Raw genomic sequence first — 20,338 nt, forward strand, 5'->3', positions numbered from 1 at the left:
ATGAAGAGAATGGAGCAAATAGATCACCAAAACAGCCTCTAGTTTTAATACTTCATGTAATTCATTATCTCCCAATATTACTGTGGGGGACAAATGAAATGCAATGCATCTGCGGTCTGCATTGGGAAACCCTACTGCAGAACACCATACCACTTGCTAAAATGAATTTTGAAGGTATCCACACAAAATATCACATCCTTTACTGTGATAATTAAGCCACTATCATCTCTGCCCATATTGGACTTAAACAAAGGCTTCAGTAGAAGAATAAATACACGTTTATTTTGTACAAAACGGCTGTCAAGTGTCCTAGAGTCCCCAGCGGGCAGCAAGCGCCCGCGGGCAGGGCCTGAGGCCCGGGCGCCCTCAGAGCAGCAGCAGGGAGCCCAGCAGCAGCTCGCCCTGGCCCAGCAGGCGGCCCCGCTTCAGGCCGCGGCCCTTGTCCTCGGCCTTGACGCGCACGGCCAGGCGGCGCACCTCGTCCTCCGACAGCCCGTCGAAGCAGAAGTCCTGGTCGAAGACGGCCTTGCGGCTCCGCCGGACCACGGCGCTGCGCTGCTGGCGCGTCTTGCCGGGCGGCGGCAGGACCAGGCTGACGCGGCAGCCCACGGCGCCGGGATCGGAGGCTGCTCCGGCCGGGCCCTCGGGGCGGAGCAGCCGGAGGCGGAGGCGCCCGCTGGCCGGACTGTACTCGGCGGCCAGGCGCAGGGCGCCGCCGGCGCGACCCAGAGCCACGGTGCCCTCGGCCTCCAGGAGCTCGGGCCGCGGGCCGGCGTCCGACGGAGGGGACGCGGAGCAGGTCCGGGCCGGGGACCCCGAGCTGGCGCAGCGTTCCTCGTCCAGGTCCCCGCTGGACACCGAGCGGGCGCGGGCCAGGCCGCGACTCCTCCGGGCCTGCAGCGCGCGGCTCAGCAGCCCTTCGGGGGCGCGCAGGAGGCGGTGGCCGCGGGGCCGCAGGGCGAACGTGTTCCGGGGCGGGCGGGAGCCGCCGGATGCCGCGGGTGGGGTGAAGCGGACACCGCGGGACCAGAGGGGGGCGTCTCCGCCGCCGCCGTAGGTGTGGGCCCGCGGGCGGAGCACGGGCGGCTGCAGGAGCGCGGCGGGCCCGGGGCCCCCGAGGAAGAGCGACTCCTTGCGGCGGGTGTGCGGGCTCTCGAGCAGCGCGCAGAAGCCGTAGGCGGTGCGCGCGCGGGGCAGGTGCGGCAGCGAGAGCGCGGCCTGCGAGCGCGGGTCCCAGTCCGTGCGCCCCGCGGCGGCGTCAGTTCCTGCTTTTTTAACCCAGGAGTCCCGGTGTGCAGCCAGCACGGGGCAGGGCGCGAATCGTGGGGGGATGCAGAAATCTGGGATGCGGTCTGGGGTGAGCACGTTTGCACACTTGGCGGGCGCGTTGGCAGTGGTTCGTCTGGCCCGACCCTGGAGACGTCCGTTCCCGCCCCGTAGGAGGCACTCGGGACCTAAGCCGAGCCGCTCCAGGCACCACATCAGGAGGCAGGTGCGGGATCTGGGCCACCCTCTGCTGGAGCTGGTCAGCCTGCAACGCACAAGCGCACACGGATTGTCAGAGTGAGCCCCGCAGGGCACAGCAATTCCTCTCCCCTTTCTTCTACTTTTGGGGTGCCTTCTCCTCCCTCCTTCGGGACTAGGCAAACTGTCCCCTCCCGCTCCCCGCTGCTATTGCAAATTATGTTTTGGTGACCGTGACAATAGTTCTTCATTTGTCCAGTCTCCGTTCAGTAGTCATGAACATTTCGGGGTTTATTTCTTTAATCCGATCCGCCCTAGCTGGCCTAAGGCAGAGACTATCAAAATGTTGGTCTCACGCTGTCCTTGATGCTTGTGCAATCATTTCCCGAATCCTTGGAATATTGCTCTAGTTCTAATTATTGAAATAATTACCCCCCCCCCCCCCCCCAAGGACACTCAGCTTGGTCTCCCTTTTTAGGGGCAAAGAGCTCCAGAAGAGTCCCGGGGAGTTAAAGCAAGGCTTTGGGTCCCACCGAATGTACCTGAGGTCCAATGCCAGATGGATCTCGCACCATTCTGACTGGGGCACTTACCAGGAGGGGCTCAGGAGCGCGCAGCCTGCGCGAAACTCAAAGGGCGCGTGGCGGGGTGATACAGTAGCGCAGTCCAGGGACAGCCGGCGGAGCCTTTATAAGCCGGGCCTCATGCGCCCGCCAATGGGCATGCCGGAGCGACGTCGCTCGGTAACTTGATTCCAGGCCTCCTTCTCTCCGCCTTCCACCTGCGTTCCTTTTGCCACGTGGCTGGATCTGCTGCGCAAATTCAAGAGATCCAGTTCTCTTTCTCTCCTGCTTGGTGTGGGGATGTTATCCTCAGAAACCGTAAACAAGTTTCTTTTTCATCACGTGCAAAAGAGGGTTAAATCTTTACTATGTCGCAGAGTCATAGTGAACATCTAGGCACACAATGTGAATGCACAGCGCCCTACACCCACCACTAAGAGAAGATAAGAGTCGGGTTTGTCTAATTCTTACTTAACACCCTCTTCCAGATTCGGCCGTTCCCTGCCCAGCTTTCCAGGTTTCTTGGGTTGCTTTATGGCTTTCTGTTCTGATTTAAGTGTGTGGTTTTTTTTCTTTGTTGATCACTCTGGTACCAGGAACCTTTTGGGGTGCTGAAAATATTCCACACTGGTCTGGGTGGAGTTACAGGGGTGTCGCCCTATGTAAAAAATCACCTAGCATAGCCCAGCCAGCGTGGCTCAGTGGTTGAGCTTCAACCTATGAATCAGGAGGTCAAGGTTGGATTCCCTGTCAGGGCACATGCTAGGGTTGCAGGCTCCCATTCCCTATGTGGTGCGTGCAGGAGGCAGCTCAATGATTCTCATTATTGATCTTTCTATCTCTCCCTCTCCCTTCCTCTCTGAAGTCAATAAAAATATAAAAAATAATCTAGCATACATTTAACGACTACATATAAGATTATATGTAGTGTATACCTCTATTTTTTTTTTTTTTAAATCTTACAACCCACTTTTTAAGCCATGTTCTGCTGGGTTGTTGTTTTCTTGTTGTTTTTTGTTTTTTTTGGTGTGAGCATATTTTGTTTTGCTTTATAGTCCTCACCTGAGGATATGTGTTTTCTTTTTAAATTGATTTAAGAGAGCGGAAGGGAGAGAAACATCGATGTGAGAAACATCTATTTTTTGCCTCCTGTAGGCGCCCCAGTAGGAGATGGAATCTGCAATCTAGGTATGGGCCCTGACTAGAAATCAAACCTGCCACCTTTTGGTGTATGGGAGGACATTCCAACCAACTGAGCCACACCGGCCACAGCTATATGTGCTGAATTTTGATTGAAAAAATATATTCCTGAATACAACTGGGCTGTTGAAGTCATCCTTTGGAGGCACCTTGATCACATCTGGCTTTTCTAGGCTGTACCCACTAAGAGACCTTTTCATTCCTTTTGAAACTTACATGTGTTAAATCTGTAAGAGAGCCACTTCCTTCTAGCTCAGGTTGAAAGAGATCTGAGGCATTTTGTTCAGTGTTTGGGTATATGCTAGCTAGTTCTGCTTTGTAAATCAATTGCTTCTCCAAATAATGTTTCATAAATTAAATGATTTCATGCATAGAAGCAGTGATAATTATTTTTAATAAAAATAGAAGGAAAGTTGTAGAATGTAGTGATTAAGAAAACTGGGTGTCATGCCCTGACTGGTTTGGCTCAGTGGATAGAGCGTCAGCCTGCGGACTGAAAGGTCCCAGGTTCGATTCCAGTCAAGGGCATGTACCCTGGTTTCGAGCACATCCACAGTGGGAGATGTGCAGGAGGCAGCTGATCAATGTTTCTAACACTCTATCCCTCTCCCTTCCTCTCTGTAAAAAAAAATCAATAAAATATATTTAAAAAATAAATAAAACTCTACCAACTACATTAGTCATTTGTACACATGATTAAAGAAAACATTGCTTTTTTTTTTTTTTTTAAAGAAAACTGGGTCTGAAATCAGATGTGGTCTTGATGTTAGAATGGTGGCTCCCTATGTGAACTTGAGCAAGTTTAACCTTTCTAAGCCACAGTATCAAAGGTAAAATTAGGAGGTGGAGCCTTTGGGAGGTAATGGGATTAGTGAGAGACCGATCGTAATAATAATAATATCTACTTAAAGAGTTGTATGAGTATACAATAAGACAGTGCATATAAAGAGGTTAGCATAGAGCCTGACATACACAAGTACCAGATATCATATTTATTATTGTTACAGAAGGGAGAAAATGTTCATTAATTCATTTCTTCATTCAAAGCAATATTTACTAAATGCTTCCTGGGTTCCAATCACCTTATTAGGTAGGTGGATCCAGGCTGTACAAGATCATATCAGCTATGTATATTTGTCAGAATAGGAATAAAATGATGAGGATGAAATATTTGAATTCCATATAGCAAAGGCAGGAATGAGGAGAGACTACTGAACATTATTTATATATTTAGCCTGGGGGGGGGCAGGGTTGGTAGGTTTCTGGGTTTACCATGACCTTGACTAGCTACTTAAGGTCTTTATATCATCTCCATTCCTGGTTAAAATTCTAGAGCCAGTGTTAAATCTTTGGGAGAATAATTTCCAAATTATATGCTCACAGGTCACATGCATGTGTTTTGACTTAACTTTTCTCAGGAGACAAGATGCTGTTGCTTTGCAAGAGCCCAGAGAGCCCTTCGTTAAAATGCTAAGACTCACAATCAGAGAAGCTGGCTGAGAAGTTAAGAAAACGATGTTGCCCAACTGGTGTGACTCAATGGATGAGTGTCAACCTATGAACCAGGAGGTCACTCTTCAGTTCCAGGTCAGGGCACATGCCTGGGTTGCAAGCTTGATCCCCAGTAGGGGTGTGCAGGAGGCAGCCAATCAATGATTCTCTTTCATCATTGATATTTCTATCTCTCTTTCCCTCCTCATTCCTCTCTGAAATCAATAAAAATATGTCTAAAAACAATTTTTTTTAAAAAAAGAAAGAAAGCGATGTTGTGGTGGGAAAAAAGCACCAAGGCATGAGAAATGATGTAGGGGTAAAGAAATATATACTTTGGCCCTGACTGGTTTGGCTCAGTGGATAGAGCATCGGCCTGCGGACTGAAGGGTCCCGGGTTCGATTCCGGTCAAGGGCATGTACCTTGGTTGCAGGCACATCCCCAGTGGGGAGTGTGCAGGAGGCAGCTGATCTATGTTTCTAGCTCTCTATCCCTCTCCCTTCCTCTCTGTAAAAAATCAATAAAATATATATTTTAAAAAAAAGAAATATATACTTTGGAGTGAATCTGTCCTAGGTTCAAATCTATTATGCAACTTTTTAGCTATAGGACTGTGGGCAAGTCAATTAGCCTCTTTGCGCCCACATTGTATATTGGAGGTAATAATACCTATCACATGAGATTGTTGTGAGAATTAAAAATGTATGAAATTCCTCTCACACAGCAAGTGCTAGCTAACAGTTACTGGTTATTATTATGAAAGTAGATTCCTTTAAAAACAATTTTCTTCTTGGCCAGGAAAACAGATTTGCTTTGTTTTAGTTAGCAATTCATCTTCTTCAATAACACTTAAGCAGCATTTCCTGTGTAAGATTTCTTGAAAACAGCAGAGATGTGCCCTTGCATGGTCCCTTGTGACCACATTAAGCCCTTACTTTGGAAGCACGAGCCATGCGGTACTTGGGAGGATGCTGTAACAGATTGAGGCCTTGTGCCTGGAACACACAAATCTACTCAGAGGAATATTGTGGTCATTCTGAGCGCACAGCTACCAGTATAGCTATGGGGACATCCAGTAATGGAGCTGGCAAACAATTCTGTGAAGTGAGCATAAATAGATCATCAACCATGGAGGCCAGAGGTTCTCTTGGAGTAGAAGGAAACTAAACAATTTAGAGCAGACTTCATATATATATACACACACACATACTAGAGGCCCAGTGCACAAAATTTGTGCACTGGGTTTTGGGGGGGTGGGGGGGTGTCCCTCAGCCTGGCCTGTGCCCTCTTGCAGTCCAGGACCCCTCGCTCCTTACTGCCCACCTGCTTGCTGCTCCCTACTGCTCGCTCCCGCCACCACGGCTGCACTGGCCAGTGGTGAGCCCAGCTTCTAGCTGAGCAGTGCTCCCCCTGTGGGAGCACACTGACCACCAGGAGGCAGCTACTACCTTGAGCATCTGCCCCCTGGTGGTGATTTCGTAGCGACTAGTCATTCCACCATTCGGTCAATTTGCATATTAGGGTTTTATTATATAGGATAGGATATTGAATGTGAACTGCAAATGAAAAATAAAATATAAAAAAGAACCAAATAAAATTTTAGATCTGAAAATTTTGTAATATATATATATATTTAATTCTCACCTGAGGATGATTTTAAAATTGATTTTTAGAGAGAGAAACATACATGTGACAGAGAAATACCATAGGCTGCCTTTGCACCTGCTGACCCACTGGGATCTAACCTAAGTATGTGCCCTAACCTAGAATCCCACAGGAAATTCTTTGGTGTACAGGTTGAGACTCCAACCAATTTGAGCCACCTGGCCAGGGCAGATCTGAAAAAAAAAAAAATGTTTTAATGTACCTCCAGGCCCTGGTCTATGTGGATCAGTAGTTAAGAGTGTCCTCCCATGCACCAAAGGGTCATGGGTTCGATTCCAGATGAGGGCACATACACAGGTTGTGAGTTCCATCCCTGTTGGATTTCTTGGGCAACTGATCAATGTTTCTCTTTCTCTTTCCCTTTCCTTTCCTCTCTCTCTAGAATCAATGAAAAAAAAAAATCCTTAGAGGAGGACTTAAAAAGAAAAAAAATGCTGGTTCGGTTCAGTGGATAGTGCTTCTGCAGACGGACTGAAGGGTACCAGATTGGATTCTAATAAAGGGCAGTTACCTGGGTTGTAGGCTCAACCTGGGGCCCTGGTTAGGGATTCAGCAAGAGGCAACCAATTGATGTCTCTCACATTAGTTTCTGTCTTTCTCCCTCCCTTCCACTCTCTGTAAAAAAAAAAAAAAAAAAAAAAAAAAAAAAAAAAAAAAAATCAATGCAAAAATGTCCTCAGGTGAAGATTAACCAAAACAAACAAATAAGCAAACAAACAAACACTCATCCCCAGTGTGATTATTGAAGGAGCACATGAAGTATTTGTTGAATGAACTGGAAGGGATGGGACTTCGCTTTCTAACTGTTTTAGCACTCTGCAAGCCAGAGGGTTTATTTTTTATTTTAATTTTTATTGATTGATTATTTCAGAGAGAGGAAGGGAGCGAGAGAAACACCAGTGTGTTGTTCCACTTATTATGTTCTCTTTGGTTGTTTCTTGTCTGTGCCCTGACCAGGGATCCAACTCACAACCTTGCTATATCAGGAGGTTCTAACCCACTGTGCTGGGTGCTGCCTGTCAGGGCCCCTCGACAAAACCCCTCTGGCTGCCCTGGCCCCTGCTGTGGGTCGCAGCTCCTCTGCCACAGCAAAGGTTTGGGTTCCATTCTGTCAGGGCCCCTACTTAGGTTGCAGGTTTGATCCCCGGACAGGGCTGACTGCTGCTCAGGAAGTGACCAGGACGTTGAGGTCCTTGTGCTCTACTCATTCGGCGGGGATCTGGGGTTCCATTGCCGACATGGCCAACTGATCCCCGCTACCCCCGGTCCTCCATCGAGGATGACTTTAACTATGGCAGCTGCGTGGCCTCCGCCAGCGTACACATCCGCATGGGTAGGTCGTCCCCCCACAGCTCGACAGGCCTGGCTGCTGCGCAGTTGCCGCTGGAGGTGGATTTCTGGGTTCCCAGGGAGAGCGCCCTCTGCACAGGACTCCCGGGGAGAGCGGGGTCCCAGAGGGAAAGCAGTTCGCTCCGCCTCCCTTTGGGGCTCCTGGGTCCTAGCGGAGCACATGTCCTGCGTGGAGAGCCGCCCCAGGGAGGCCTCCTAGCTGGGAGTTGAGAAAACGAAACTGGAGCCCTTCCTCCTTGAACCCTGTCGTCTTCGGTGTAGAAGGGGACAGATGAAAGCCTCAGCAGCCTTACTGGGGCATGTTTAAATGAAGATGTTAATTTTTTTTCAGTGAAAATAAGTTTATTGTGTAATCAATATTATGTAATCATTGTGATTACACAATAGCCTGCATTGAGTTATCTGCTGGGATGTTTGTGCTTTAGGGCATGTGAACACATTTTTTTTTTTTTTGGACACAGCCTCACATCCGGCCTCAGCCTCCTGCGGCAGGCAGCCACGCCCACCTGCTCCTCCGGGTCATTACCCATGAGGGCTCCTAGCTAATTTGCATATTCCTCTATTATTATATAGCCCAGCCTGCCCCCTCTCACATACTGGGAGCTCTCAGGCGTTGACCCCCATCACCCTCCAATCGCCTGATCGGCCCCTTGCCCAGGCCTGATGCCTCCGCCAGAGGTGTCAGGCTTGGACAGGGGACCCCCATCTCCCCCCCGATCACTGGCTCTGGCCCCCGCCCAGGCCTGAGGCCTCTGGCCCAGGAATCATGCCTGGGCAGGGGACCCCCATCTCCCTCTGATCGCTTGCTCCACCCCCCACCCAAGCCTGAGGCCTCTGACCCAGGCTTCAGGCCTGGGCAAGGGGACCATCATATCCCCCCAATCCCCAGCTCCGCACCCCACCCAGGCCTGATGCCTCTGGCCCAGGCATCAGGCCTGGGCAGGGGACCCCCCAGCCCCCTGCCCAGGCCTGATGCTGCGGCCAGAGGAGTTGACCCTCATCACCCTTCAATCACCAATCACCGGATCGGCCCCTTGACCAGGCCTAAGGCCTCCAGCAGAGGTGTCAGGCCTGGGCAGGGGACCCCCAGCTCCCCACGGTTGCAGGCTCCACCCCTGCCCAGGCCTAATGCCTCTGGCCTAGGCGTCCGGCTCGGGCAGCAGGGACCTGCAGCTGCAGCGGCCCCGCGATCGTGGGCTTCGCTTTAGGCCCAGGCAAGGGACCCCTAGCTCCTGGGACTGCCAGCTTCGACCGTGCCCAGCTCCCATCGCTGGCTCCACCCCTACTTCCTGCTATCACTGGCCAGAGCAGCAAAGGCACCTGATTCTCCGATCATGGCTGGGGGGCAGGGCAAAGGTGGCCCCAGGGCCGCCACTGCCCTGCCCCCCAGCTCTTAGCTCGCCCCTGGGTTTCCGATCACTGTCAGTGGCAGGGGGCTTCTTCCTGCTTTCCCTTTCGCCTCCCTGCATTGTGCCTACATATGCAAATTAACCGCCATCTTGTTGGCAGTTAACTGCCATCTTAGTTGGCAGTTAATTTGCATATAGCCCTGATTAGCCAATGAAAAGGGTAGCGTCGTACGCCAATTACCATTTTTCTCTTTTATTAGTGTAGATATGAGTATAAGAGTTTGGATGCCAAGGAAAGCAAGAAGACGACTTTACAACCAAATAAAATACTGCTATTCTATTTATCTATCTATCTATTCTGATTTATCTATCATTCAAAAAAATTAGAGGATGGAGTAATGGAAAGAATGCAGACCAGAAGTCAGGACACTTGGGTTTTAGCTCTGACGGTCACTGACCTGTGGAACTTTGGCATGTCCCTTAATTCCCTCCTCTGTTCAGTGTTTCCATCTGTCAAATAAGAGGGTTGAATTAGCCAGATGATATTTGTTTTCCCCTGGCTCTAACACTTTGCAATTCACTCCAATGCTTTCTGCCACTTAACCTTCCTAACTTCTCCGACTGTCCATGGTGTAATCTTATACTCTAGCTTTCTTCAGTATTTCCGTTTTCTTTTTTCCCAAAATTCCTTTTGCTTTTCTTAATAAACTCCAGGGTTGGGGAATGGATCGTAGGTAAGGGGTAGTGTGAAGTTAGAATTTCTATTTTTCTATTTTTAAGCAAGAGTTGTTATTATTTATTTATATTTTTTATTTTGAAATGTCATCCATTTCTGAATTAGTGGTTTTTTTGCTGGTGTCTTTAGGTTTTCCTACATACAATATTATGTCATCTGCAAATAATGACAGTTTTACTTTCTCCTTTCCAATTTGGATGCCTTTTATTTCTTCTTCTTGTCTCATCCCTATGGCTAGCACTTTCAGTACTATGTTGAATGAGAATGGTGAAAGCAGACATCCCTTTCTTGTTCCTGATCTTAAGGAAAATGCTTTTAATTTTTGCGCATTGAGTATGATGTTGGCTGTAGGTTTTCCATATATAGCCTTTATTATGTAGAGGTATGACCCCTTTATTCCCACTTTGCTGAGAGTTTTTATCATAAATGGGTGCTGGATTTTATCGAATGCTTTTTCTGCATCTATTGATATGATCATGTAATTTTTATCTTTCATTTTGTTTATTTGATGTGTCACATTTATTGCTTTGCAAATATTTTACCAACCTTGCCTCACGGTGTGTGATCTTTTTAAATATATTGATGGTTCCAATTTGCTAATATTTTGTTGAGGATTTTAGCATCTATGTTCATCAGGGATATTGGTGTATCATTTTCTTCCTTTGTTGTGTCTTTATCTGGCTTTTGTATTAGGATAATATTGCCCTTGTAAAAAAAACTTGGAAGTCTTCCCTCCTCTTGAATTTTTTGGAATAGTTTGAGGATAGGTGTTAGTTCTTTGAATGTTTGGTAAAATTCGCCTGTGAAGCCATGTGGTCCCGGACTTTTGTTTGCTGGGAGTTTTTTTTTTTTTTAATTTTTAAATTTTTTTTATTGCTGCTTCAATTTCATTAGTTGTTATTGGTCTATTCAGATGTTCTACTTCTTTCTGATTCAGTTTTGGAAGATTCTAGGAATTTGTCCATTTCGCCCAGGTTGCCTATTTTGTTGGCATACAGTTTATTTTTTTGGTAATATTTTCTTACAATCATTTGTATTTTTGTGATGTCAGTTGTTACCGGTCCTCTTTCACCCTCTGATTTTATTTATTTGGGTCCTCTCTCTTTGTTTCTTGATGAGTCTGGCTAAAGGTTCATCATTCCTTTCAATGAACCATCTTTTGGTTTCAGTGATCTTCTGTATTTTATAAAGTATTTATTGTTGAAAGTATTATACGTATATGTCCCCCTTATCCCCCATTGACCCCTTGTAGCCTGCCCCATCCCTTGCCCCAGGCCTTCACCACCCGTTTTGTATTTTTTCTTTTTTTTTTTAGTTTCCATAAGAGTAGTTATTTTTTAAAGTGTCACTAATTTTAATTCTTGTTTTTAACAGAAAAAAAATGTTTTGTACATCTGTGCTTAATCTCTCATTGCAAGTTACTTTTGCAATTGCCTTTTTTGCCCTCCTTTTTTTAAAAAAATTTTTATTTATTGACTTGAGAGAGAGAGAGACATATTGAGATTGAGAGATTTGTTGTACCACTTATTTATGCATTCATTGGCTGATTCTTGCATTTGCCCTGACCAGGGATTGAACCTACAACCTTGGTGTATCAGGATGATCCTGTAACTAACTGTGCTAGTTGGCCAGGGCCTTCTCATTGTTCTTAGTCAGAATTACTTTAAGAACTATAATTACTAGAATGTTCCTTTTCTTTACCTAATCTCTGTATCTAAATTCCTTTGGGTATTGTTCTTTACATTAATGTGCTAGTGGTGTTTCCTGACATTATAGTTTGTTTTGGATAAGGATTGTAAATTTCTTCTCCAAGAAGTATGGAAAATTTGGGGCATTACTCTGTGCACAAAACATATTTAAAAAGAAAAATATTAAAAATTAAAAGTATTAATACTATATGGTAATAGTATTTATACTGACAATTTTGAGCTGAATTTTCCACTGAGATTTTCTATTCTGTCATTAACCTTTTAAAGGAAGATCTCCGAGAAGTACTAGTAGCCTAATGGCGATTTAACTAACTATTGAAAGAGAAGAGGTGGCAATGCTCAGGAAGCTGGAGGAAATGAACACCTGCTGTGTAGTTTTGGGTTAAGTAATTTAATATTCCTGACCTTAATTTTACTATAAGATGGAGACAACCCTACAACCTGCATTACTTATCTTACAAATCTTTTATGATGATTACATGAAAGTGCATACCTTGGCATAATAATGGCATGATGTTCATGAGGTATAACTGAAGAAGTATTAATAAAATGGAATAATGCATATAAAAGCACCCATGTGCATTATTCTTTCAAAAGTATAGAAAAAAAAGGAATTATTAGAGAAGGATTAGTATTGTCCACTTCTCCAACCAGATCTAACCTGTGTTCCATTCGCTTGACCTTGCTATTCTGTCCTTGGAATCTTTTATCTTTGTTGTTCAAACTTTTTATGACGAATGAGGCTACCCTAATCAGAATTTAATTTTTTTTTTTATATTCCCCTCAGTGCATAGTTGGTGGGAGTGTATAAGGAGAGAGGGATTGTTGGAAGAGGGCGTGTGGACTAGGAACAACTTGGGGACAGATTGAGGAGGGCTTCCTGAACATTGTAAAGTTATTGGGTGCTTTTGATATGGTGACTAACCTGTGCTCACTTGTGCTTTGGGAAAACAGCTTCTGTGGCGGTGTGCAGATGGATGAAGGGGAAAACTGAAGGCCAGGAAGCCAGTTAGGTGATTGAATGGTCCAGGTGAGACATAAAGAGAATTTAGGAAATATGGCAAAAGCAAAACGGACAGGTTTGGCTATTAGTTCGTTGTGGATGGTGATGGAAAGAAGTGCTAAGTGCCTCCTACATATTTTGTCAGGGTGACTGAGATAAGAAAAACAAATGATAAGAATTCATTTTCTGTGTGAAGGAATGGAGGGTTAAGATGGGTATTGATAGTACTGATTAGTATTGGTTTTTTTCTTTTCTATCACTTTTACATATAACCAATTATAGACATTTGACTTTCTATTTTCTCCTTCAGTAGACTTTGAACTTAAGACATCTTTTTCTTTTTGATCCTATTTTAGTCCTTTTAGGCTGCTCTAACAAAGTATCATAGACGGGGTGGTTTAAAAACAATGCAAATTTATCTCTCACATTTCTGGAGGCTGGGACGACCAAGATTAAGGTGCCAGCCAATTCAGTCCAGTGGGGGCCCACTTCCTGGTTCATAGATGGTTATCTTCTTGCTATTTCTTCACATGGCAGATGGGGGAAGGAGCTCTCTGCCTCTCTTTTATCAGGTACCTTCAATTCAGAGGGCTCTGCTTAATTACCCAATTACCTCCCAAAGGCCCCACCACCCTAATATCACCACCCTCATATTGGGGGGTAGGATTTCAACCTACGCATTTTGGGAGGACACAGTCTATAGCAGTTGTTTAAGAACAATTCACACAGTTTTTCAGAAGTAATGTGTAGCAAAGCATTTAATAAATGCTACGGACTACAACTAACCCACCATTTCTGAGGTTTACTCCTTTACTGTATCTCCACAGCTTTTTGAAATATATTTTAGAAAAAAAGTCCAGGTCTCTCAACAGAATTGGTTTGTCCACGGGTAAATTTCCCTAACATAAAGAGCCCTTGAATTATAAAAGCCCTACTCTCAATGTCTTGCTACACCAGAGACAGTTCAATGACAGGATGGAAGAAAGTGATATATTAATAACATGTAAGCCACATATAAACAAAAAAAGTACCACGTTTTTGTTGTTTTCTTAATAAGGTAGGTAAGAAGTGCCTCCGAGTTAAAAGAATGAATCAAACACAGAAGGGAGCAAAAGAATGGGTTAAGAACAACATGCATGTTCAGTTCCCATTCTATCTACCATCTGATGATGCGGTTCTGTTCCTACCCCACCCACTTCTAAATTATTCAAGTATGTTTTCAGGAAGCGAAAAGAAACGGAGACTTTGCCCCAGGCGGAGTTGACAGGTAGCAGAACAAGGGTGCGGAGTCTCCTAGTCCCCACCCGGAGTGTCTGTGTGTGTGTGTGTGTGTGTGTGTGTGTGGGGGGGGGGTAGGGGGGTTGGGGGGCAGGGGAGGGGGGTGGCTGCTTAGGAGGTGCACGGGGTGGACTCCGGGTCTGGAAAGCGCCGCGCAGTAGGGCCGGCCCCGCGCAGCTGCTTTCCCCGGAGATGGCTGAGCTCTGCGGCCCCGAGACCCACAGCAGACGACGGCGGGCCAGCAGAGCAGCCACACGGAAGTCCGCGCGCTCAGTAACTCCTGCCCTCCCTCTCATTAACATCTTCTCCCCCTCGTCTGGGTGCAGGCTGCACGCGGCGGCCAGGCTCCGGGCCGGGGCCGCGCGCCTGCGCACAGGCCGGGTCACGCGTGCGGCGGGGGCGGGCCGGCGCCGGAGGGGCTGTCATTCGCCGCGCGCTGCGCCGCCCTCCGCTGCGCCCCGCGGTTCCGGCTCCTCCTCCCCGCCGCTCGGCCCCACCATGGTGCTGGAGTCGGTGGTCGCGGACCTGCTGAACCGCTTCCTGGGGGACTATGTGGAGAACCTGGACAAGTCCCAGCTGAAGCTGGGCATCTGGGGCGGTAAGCGAGAGGGCGCGGCCGGCGGGTGCGGGCGGGGCCGAGGGGCCCACGCTGCGGGCTCCGCGCCAGTCCAGCCCGGGCCCTGCTCCCTTCGCTGCCGAGACCCCGCCTCCGGGGAGGGCGCTCGCGCGGGCCCCCCTCCCCGCCGGCAGGTGCGAGGCGCCGGGAGACCGGTGCCCGCCTGCACCTCCCCTAGGTGCCGGGACCGGCCGGGGGTGGGGGATGCGGCCGGTGGCGCTCGCGCTGCCCGGATCCCAGCGGCCCGAGCCCTTGCCCTGCCCCCCCCCGCCTCCCTTGGGGGGCTCCCCTCGCAGCCCTCAGCGTGGCCCCTGTGGCTCCATAGCATAAAAAACAAAACAAAACAAAAAACCCACCCTTTTCTGCTCCCGCATCACGTGAAGTGAGGATGGTTGCATGGTCGCACACGCTCAAATAAAGTGGCATCAAGGAAAAAGAAAAGGAAAATTGCATTTCGCATTTATCTTCTCTGGCATTCTATAGCGACCCGGAGCTGGCTTTTTTCTCTGGATTGCAGGGTTTGGGAAGGGATGGGCAGGGGAAGATCATTGCAAAAGGCGTGTCACTAGGGCTTCTTGCTCCTAATACTGTCAGCTTCCGAGCAAATGATTTCTTTCCTTCGTATTTACTTTTCCCCCAGTAAGGGGAGGACTTTCAGTTTTGTTTTGTAGCGATGGAAAGGAAGGCAAGCCACGACCAGCATCCTCATTAATTAGGTGCATGACCAAGAATGTACGCCGACCTTTCTGTCCTAGGGGTTGTGTATAGAAGTAGACAGCACCCTCTTCAAAAAGCTTAATTATTTGCCCTAATGATGCGTCAAGCCCTGGGGTCACTGGGGATACTTTCTAGCTCTATGAAGAGTTTTGGGAGTTTTTGTCAGGCTTGGAGGGAAATCAGAGAATTACTCAAAAGGATGGAACTGCTTTTAATTCACTCAACAAACTGGCTATTGAGCACTTGAAATGTGGTTAGTGCTGTAAGTATAAAATACTCACCAAGTTTTGAGAAAATAGGAGGGAGAAGGTAATATCTCAATTTTTACATTGATTACATGTTGAAATGATAATATTTTATTATATTGGATTAAATACAATATATTAAAATTTATCCTGATTTGCTTTTTACTTAAAAAGCAAAACCCTGGCCCTTGAGTATGTTTGAACCATGTGGGTTCACTTATACTTGGATTTTTAAAATCTGCCTTGCTCAAGGGTTAACTGCAATTATATACATGAACCACCTTATCTGTCTATATATATAAAAGGCTAATGTGCTAAGTGTCCCTCCAACTAATGACATCACATAGCAACGCCCGGCTTTCTCTCCCTAGCGACTAGCCTCCTTGCAGTTTTTTCAGCCCAGGAATATGACTTGCAAGGTGGAAACATTTTACATTTTAACCCAATGACTGTGAAGTGTTTTCCCATGCCTCATAGCATTTGATCCTCACAGAAGTCCTGGAGTAGGTAGATAGGAGACTCGGTGGAATCCTATTTTCTTTTCTTTTCTTTTTTTTAAAAAATACATTTTATTGATTTTTTACAGAGAGGAAGGGAGAGAGACAGAGAGCTAGAAACATCGATCAGCTGCCTCCTGCACATCTCCCACTGGGGATATGCCCGCAACCCAGGTACATGCCCTTGACCGGAATCGAACCCGGGACCCCTCAGTCCGCAGGCCGACGCTCTATCCACTGAGCCAAACCGGTTTCGGCTTATTTTCTTTTCATTAAAGCTTGACCTGGCTGAAAAGAAGTAAGAAATGGTGGACCTTGAAAAATTACTTCAGGTTTTCTCACTGCGCAGAATATAGTCAAACACTGCTGCAGTTAAATATTTTACCCTTTGTTCTCCCTGTATGATCTACAATAATAATCTGCTTTGTGTTGATATTTACTGCTGTGTTGCTGACAATTACCTGAAAGAGAAGTTGGGCTGCTTCACTTGGCTGGAAAAAGTTTAGCTAAATCAGGTCTAATTAAGGAAGCAGGTCTAATTAAGGAAGTTTATTCTATATCTATAAAAGGCTAAGTTGACTCATGCATGTGCGATGCATAAAACTCTCGCTGGCGCCAATCACATGCGTGTGTTTCAATCTGTCATTGTTCATCATGAATTTGGTTGACACTTCTATATAGAGAAAGGATGAATAGCGATATTAGAGTATTTCTAATTAATTTCCTTTTAATGTGCACGAATTCACGCTCTGGGTCACTAGTATATTTATATTGAGCATTGTTGTTAATAGAGCCATGGAATGCTGCCCTGAAGTGTGGCACCACCTGCTTTTAATGGGTTACTGATCAGTTGATTGGTTCAGTGTGGTTTGCCCAATATGTACTTTGTTCACATGCTCTAAGTAAAGAAGGAGTCATTTAAGGAATGAAATGTACAGTGCATTCTGCAGGGACCAAGTGTTTCTTTAGAATACTATCTAATAATACAAATGATTCCTTCTAGTTTGTAAACATTTGAAATCTGAAAAGGCACTGGGCTAGCATTTAGGAAATCTGGATTCTAGGTGTTGTGTTGGACAAGCCAACTTTACTGAGTCCTTGGTTTCTTCATCTGAATTTAAACTTTAATAGAAAAAAGTCATACCACATAATATCACATATAATTACTATTCAAAATCACTTACCCAGGTTATAACATTGTGCCTTATTTACCTCAGACAATATTTTTTAAAGAAATAAAGTTTATGAATATATTAGAAGATTCTTTTATTCTCTCCTTAAAATTAGGGATTGGAGTAGGTAACATCTAAGGGTCCTTCCAGTGCTAATACTCTAATTCTAATGTAAATGTTTTTACTGTGAAAATTTGAAGTATACTGCCTGAGCATTTTGAACGTTTTCACAATTGAAATTAAAATGCCATAATTTTGTTTCTTTTACTCCGTTTTTTTTGGTGGAATGTAGGAAAAGAGACTTTTTTCTTTCATCTCATTTTCTTGCTTTTAGAATAAGGTCTTCTGCCGACGGCCAACATCAACTTTATAATATGCCTGAGCAGATAAACCCTCTTTTTTTTTTTTTTTTTAATAGGAATTATATCCAGTGGAAGTCCAATATGGATTCCATCAGCGTTATCAGCTCACTTCTGTAATGTTTTGCTGCCTTTTATTTTTGTGGTTGTTATAAAGGAAGTTAGAAGACACGAGCTTTTACAGTTATTGCTCAGAATATTTTATTTTAATACCAATTCCTCCATTAAAATAAAAAGACAAAATATGTGAGTTGGCTGTTTCTAGTCTTTAAAATAAATATTTTTGAAGAAATTTACCTCCTACTGGGGATGTGCCTGCAACCAAGGTACATGCCTTTGACCGGAATTGAACCTGGGACCCTTCAGTCCGCAGGCCGACGCTCTATCCACTGAGCCAAACCTGTCAGGGCTATCTTCAACTTTTTATGGAAAATAAATAGAAATATCAAGTCAATTCAATAAAATAGCTGACCTTTATATATCCATGTTATAGACAAGTTTTATAAAGAAATGATATTTGTATATCTTATTTGAAAACTACTTGCTTTAGCTAATAAGTTTTATATGTCATAAAGTTTGGCTTTTTCAGTTTTTTTTTCTGGTTAAATTTTAACATCTTGAGAAAGGAAAGAATTAAATCTGGAAAATTTCACACAGGTGAACCTACCAATCTTTGGATAAAATGGTAAATTGATACTTCTTCACTGGAGTATATGACTAGGACAAGGCAGAGATTTTCAACCAGGGGTGACTTTGCCCCCAAGGGTAAATTAGGCAATGTTGGAGGCAGTTTTTGGTTGTCACAATAAGCGGTGGAAGTGTGCTACTGGTGGGTAGAACCCAGGACAAAGAATTATCTAGCCTGGAATGTTTGTTGAATAACCCTAGTCTAAGGAAAATAGTGAGATTGTCTTCTGCATTTATAGAAGGACTTCAGGATGCTGAACAAGTCGTAGAAAGAAGTAAAAAAGGACAGAGGAAGTGTATGTCTCATGAAATTTATAACTAAGAAACTGATGTCTTAAATGACTGAAAGATACCGTATTAAAAAGTTATAATCTTTGCTTGTATGATATCAGGAAGTAGTTTTAACAATTAAAATGTATTAGCATAATTTGAAAAAGATTGTGCTGTGTATATTCATACAAAATTTAGGCATGCATATTTCACAGTGAAATCTACAAAAAAACAACAAAAGGTTGTAGAGTGAGAAGGATGGGGAAATTTATTTGAATGTCTAGAATCAGGAAGTTATATGTGAATACTGTCTTTAAGTTAGAGAAGCATTCTTAAGTCTTAGTTTCCTTATCTGTGGAATGGAGAAATAACATTGAGAGATAATGTGAAAATCCTTCGTAATTATAATTTTTAAGCTGTTAATACTGATAGAAATAGTGATGATAAACAAACCTAGCTGAGTGGTTGAAAACAACCTGCTTTGTTTTACTTTATTTTCATGAGTATGTTTCTTTTAGACTTCAGACTTCAGGGCTTTCATATTCTATAGTGTGATAATTTTGTGTAAAGCTAATACCACACAGATGAACAGCTCTTATTTCCCAAACAAATTCCTTAAAAGAAACAAAACCTACTTGCATTTGAATTTACGCTTACATTACTTATATTACCTGTTAGTTAGCTTGTAAGTCAGGTTTTCAAAGGTTCAGAAAAGTGCCTGGTGGGCATATTGCTGCCAAGGCAAGCAGGGGTTATCTAGATTTTCCTCACAAACTGCTACTGGGAGATACATTGCATAGCCCTTGGCTATGTGAGGTGTGTCCAGGTTATAATGGTTTTAAGAGTAACAAATGTTTGAAAAGGTATGTTGAAATGGCAGATGTTTTGCAATTTGGTTTAAGTAATATTGCTTATTATGTAGAACCCTTTGTTATGCCCAGATTTCAAGGTTCCCAAGAGGCCACCAGGGAGCCAGCCAGTCCGATGCAAAAGCAAAGAGTCCTTTAATTCAAGCTAGCTTGTGCTCCCCGTTCACCACACTCACCGACACAGCGGCAAGCCCAGTGGCCGAGAGGGCGAGGCCTGATGGGATTGTGGGTTTTATAGTAAGGACAGGGTAGGGGACTGTGGGCCCTGCCGATTCGCCAGGCGCCAGTCGGGTCTTGTTACACAGGATGTGGTCATCTCTATGGTGCGTACGTTCCTTGATTGTCATTGGTTAGTTTAAAGAAATCCCGGGCGTGGCCAGCAGGGGCCTGGGCTTCCGGGAAGAAGGTATTCTCCTGAGCACATGGCTCTGCCCAAAAATGGAGGACCCAGGGCAAGATGGAGGGCGCAGTCCTCGCCCCCCCCCCCCCCCCAGGGCGAGCTGAGCCCGGGCTCCAGGGGCCAGTCCGGTTGCCGGGGGTCCAGCAGATCGGCCAGTTCCAGCCCAGACAGGAAGTCCATGTCTTTGGTCTCGTCCCGGGGGCGCCGGCGATCGCCTCCTTAGGCAACCTGGTAGCCCCCCCCCCCCCCCCTGCTCCCGGGAGGTCACCATATTGATGCCGAACTTAGTGCGGACACCCGATGGGCATAGCGCACTACAGCCCAGAACTCCTGGGCTCAAGCGATCCTCCAGCCTCAGCCTCCCGAGTAGCTGGGACTACAGGCGCGCACCACCGCACCCGGCGCCGCCACCGCTGCTGCTCGCCGCAGGGAGACCTGGAGGTCGCCGGCTCTTCCTCCGCTGCTGTCGCGCGGGTCTGGTCCGGGGACGGCGGGCGGGTGGCGGCCTGCGCCGGGCTCTCGCTGCGGGCTGGGGAGTTGGTGCCTGAGGCCACCAGCAGCGTGGTCAGGCTGTGCCTCATGGGGCCCAGCAGCTGGCCAACATAGGCCCCGCGATGACTCGCCCTTTCACCTTGTCAATTTGATTTTTCAAATTGATTTACTGTGGAAAGTAAGGAAAATCCTCCATTCAGAGTTC

General features: G+C 46.0%; 2 protein-coding genes across 5 annotated transcripts in view; one reads left to right on the top strand and one right to left on the bottom strand.

The window, feature by feature from the left end:
• Positions 1 to 260: 260 nt before the first annotated feature.
• Positions 261 to 2,203, bottom strand: C2CD4A (C2 calcium dependent domain containing 4A). Of its 2 annotated transcripts, none has more exons than XM_059699558.1 (2): positions 2,007 to 2,203; positions 261 to 1,531 (listed from the first exon to the last, which is right to left on the bottom strand). In XM_059699558.1, the coding sequence occupies exon 2, from the start codon at positions 1,480 to 1,482 to the stop codon at positions 367 to 369; it is 1,116 nt and encodes a 371-aa protein (XP_059555541.1). In that variant the 5' UTR covers positions 1,483 to 1,531; positions 2,007 to 2,203; the 3' UTR covers positions 261 to 366. The 2 variants fall into 2 exon arrangements, with proteins under 2 accessions (XP_059555541.1, XP_059555540.1); XM_059699557.1 differs by having other exon boundaries at positions 2,058 to 2,202.
• An 11,719-nt stretch (positions 2,204 to 13,922) lies between these two features.
• The window catches only part of VPS13C (vacuolar protein sorting 13 homolog C), a 196,589-nt gene continuing 190,173 nt past the window's right edge, over positions 13,923 to 20,338 (top strand). For 2 of the 3 annotated variants that reach the window (XM_059699561.1, XM_059699560.1), the window contains exon 1: positions 13,923 to 14,407. In XM_059699561.1, coding sequence (XP_059555544.1) covers positions 14,002 to 14,407 — 406 coding nt within the window. In that variant the 5' untranslated portion in view covers positions 13,923 to 14,001. The remainder of the gene's footprint in view (positions 14,408 to 20,338) is intronic. The other variant, XM_059699559.1, reaches the window with a different exon arrangement.

The sequence above is a fragment of the Myotis daubentonii genome, chromosome 1 (assembly GCF_963259705.1).
Source record: "Myotis daubentonii chromosome 1, mMyoDau2.1, whole genome shotgun sequence".
Classification (NCBI taxonomy): domain Eukaryota; kingdom Metazoa; phylum Chordata; class Mammalia; order Chiroptera; family Vespertilionidae; genus Myotis; species Myotis daubentonii.